The 1,893-nt window shown below is 65.3% G+C and overlaps 1 protein-coding gene across 1 annotated transcript in view; it reads right to left on the bottom strand.

The window, feature by feature from the left end:
- The window catches only part of MNEG_2911 (hypothetical protein), a gene marked incomplete at both ends in the record, with an annotated part of 2,722 nt that extends 1,551 nt beyond the window's left edge, over positions 1 to 1,171 (bottom strand). The window contains 2 exons of the mRNA XM_014048611.1: positions 310 to 784; positions 830 to 1,171. Of these exons, the coding sequence (XP_013904065.1) occupies positions 310 to 784; positions 830 to 1,171 (817 nt within the window). The remainder of the gene's footprint in view (positions 1 to 309; positions 785 to 829) is intronic.
- Between the last annotated feature and the right edge of the window lie 722 nt (positions 1,172 to 1,893).

Below are 1,893 nucleotides of genomic sequence, written 5' to 3' on the forward strand. Positions count from 1 at the left end.
GGGTGGAGGTGGGGTGAGGGGGTTGGGTGCAGGTGGGCAAGGGGGAGAGCGAGGGGTGCAGCTGTGGGGCCGGGTGGGATGCTTGGCGGCAAGATGTTTCCTGGGGGTTCGCAGGGGCAGCACGAGCGGCACACGCACGCTTGGGAACGGCCATCATTCGCCTGAACATTGTGGAAGGTGCCCATGCCGCTCCCTGCTGCCGCATCCCGGAGTGCGCTGCATCCTGCAGCAGCACAGCCTGCAATGTGCGTCCCTCCTGAGATTCTCTGCGTGGGCTGTCAGACCACAGGCCCAGTGGGCGCCGCTCACCCCAGTCGGGCTTGACGGTCAGCGTGGTCAGCAGCTCCAGCCGCGGCAGACCCAGCAGCTTGGGAAGCAACGGGTCCTCCCCCCACGCCACACTGACCTCCAACGTCTGCAACGCCCCGCCGCCGCCTGCCAGCAGCATCAGAGGGTCATTCGCGGCAGCGCGGATGGACTCGAGCGCCGCCATGAAGCGCGCCGCGCCCGCGAGCGCGCGCAGCGCCGCATAGGGGGAGAGGTCGTCGGCGTCGGCGGGGGCGGGGTCATGGATGTCGCCCCATGCCAGGCTGCGCAGCGCCGTCAGCTGCGAGAGGGCCGCCTCCACCTCAGCCGCGTCGCCCTCGGCGCACGCCAGCGCCGCTACGGCGAGGGCGGTCACCCAAGAAGCGACAGGCGGGAGCGCGCGCGCCAGGCGCGCGAGGCCGTCGCGGCCGGTGTAGTGGATTCCGACGGACTCGAGCCGCCCGCAGACGCGCGGCAGCTGCTCGGTCAGGCGACGGGAGATTTAAGACCCCTCCAGCCGCACGCGCCGCACGGCCGCCCACGCGCCGCGCGGCAGCTGCGACAGGCGCGTGCCAAGGTGCAGCAGATGCTCTGCAGAGTCGACGCCGAGAAATACTACGCACTCTGCAGCGGGGAAGCGCGCTGACAGCTGCGCCGCAGAGGCCAGCGGCAGGCCGCGCGTGCCGCCACATGCACCGGCGAAGCGGACTTGCCGCTGCAGCAACGCGTCTGTTGCGCGCAGGTGCTGGCATGTCAGGCGCAGAGCAGCATGGGCTGCGGGTGAGGCCAGAGCGCTGCACATAGCTAAAAGTGCGGACTTAGGCAGGTCCACGAGCGACACGGGCGGGGTTTCGGGGGCTGTCATGTCAGCTGAGATCAAGATCACGTTTCAAATTCAACAGAGATCACGACAACGTTTGAAATTCTTGTGTATTGTAGGAACGTCGAGGACTGCTGTCGTGCATCAGCGAGGCATTCTTGTGCATTACTTGAACCTCATTGAGCTGCCATACATTTGCACTCTGGCACACGGCCTCGGCACTGCAAAGTGCCGCGCCACCATCAGGGTCCCATCAGGCTCCTATCCTCCTACTGTACCACATACGGAACTTGACCTCCTCAACTTCACTGTAGCATAGAGAACATCGACCATTGGCACTCTATCATCAGGCGGCAAGCTGCTGATGTTGTCACTTTGCATACTTCCCTGCACCCGCACACGAGAAACTGCCAGGTCACGCCCGAGCGCCGCTGAGCCACCCAGCCTCTACACTGTGCGCCCTACGGCAGATTGCTTTCCACAGCCATGTGTGTCCCCTCACCGCCTCCCCTGATGCTGGGCCGTTTCGCCCCAGCCAGCTATCCCTCGGTTGTTTGTGATGTCCCCCCCCCCCATGAGTGATCACCCCAATTCATGCAACATCATTGCGCTGTGATTGGGTGCATTTCTGCACCAGGGCACTAGGTAAGGTCCAACAGATCTGAGCAGGGTTTCGGAAGCAGTGCGTCTGAGTGGGACGGTTGTTCCGGGCAGCTGCTGGCTGCGCCCAAGCTCCAACACCCGTGCGCCCCCCCCCCCCCCCCCCC

This window comes from Monoraphidium neglectum (assembly GCF_000611645.1).
Source record: "Monoraphidium neglectum strain SAG 48.87 unplaced genomic scaffold scaffold00346, whole genome shotgun sequence".
NCBI classification, from domain to species: domain Eukaryota; kingdom Viridiplantae; phylum Chlorophyta; class Chlorophyceae; order Sphaeropleales; family Selenastraceae; genus Monoraphidium; species Monoraphidium neglectum.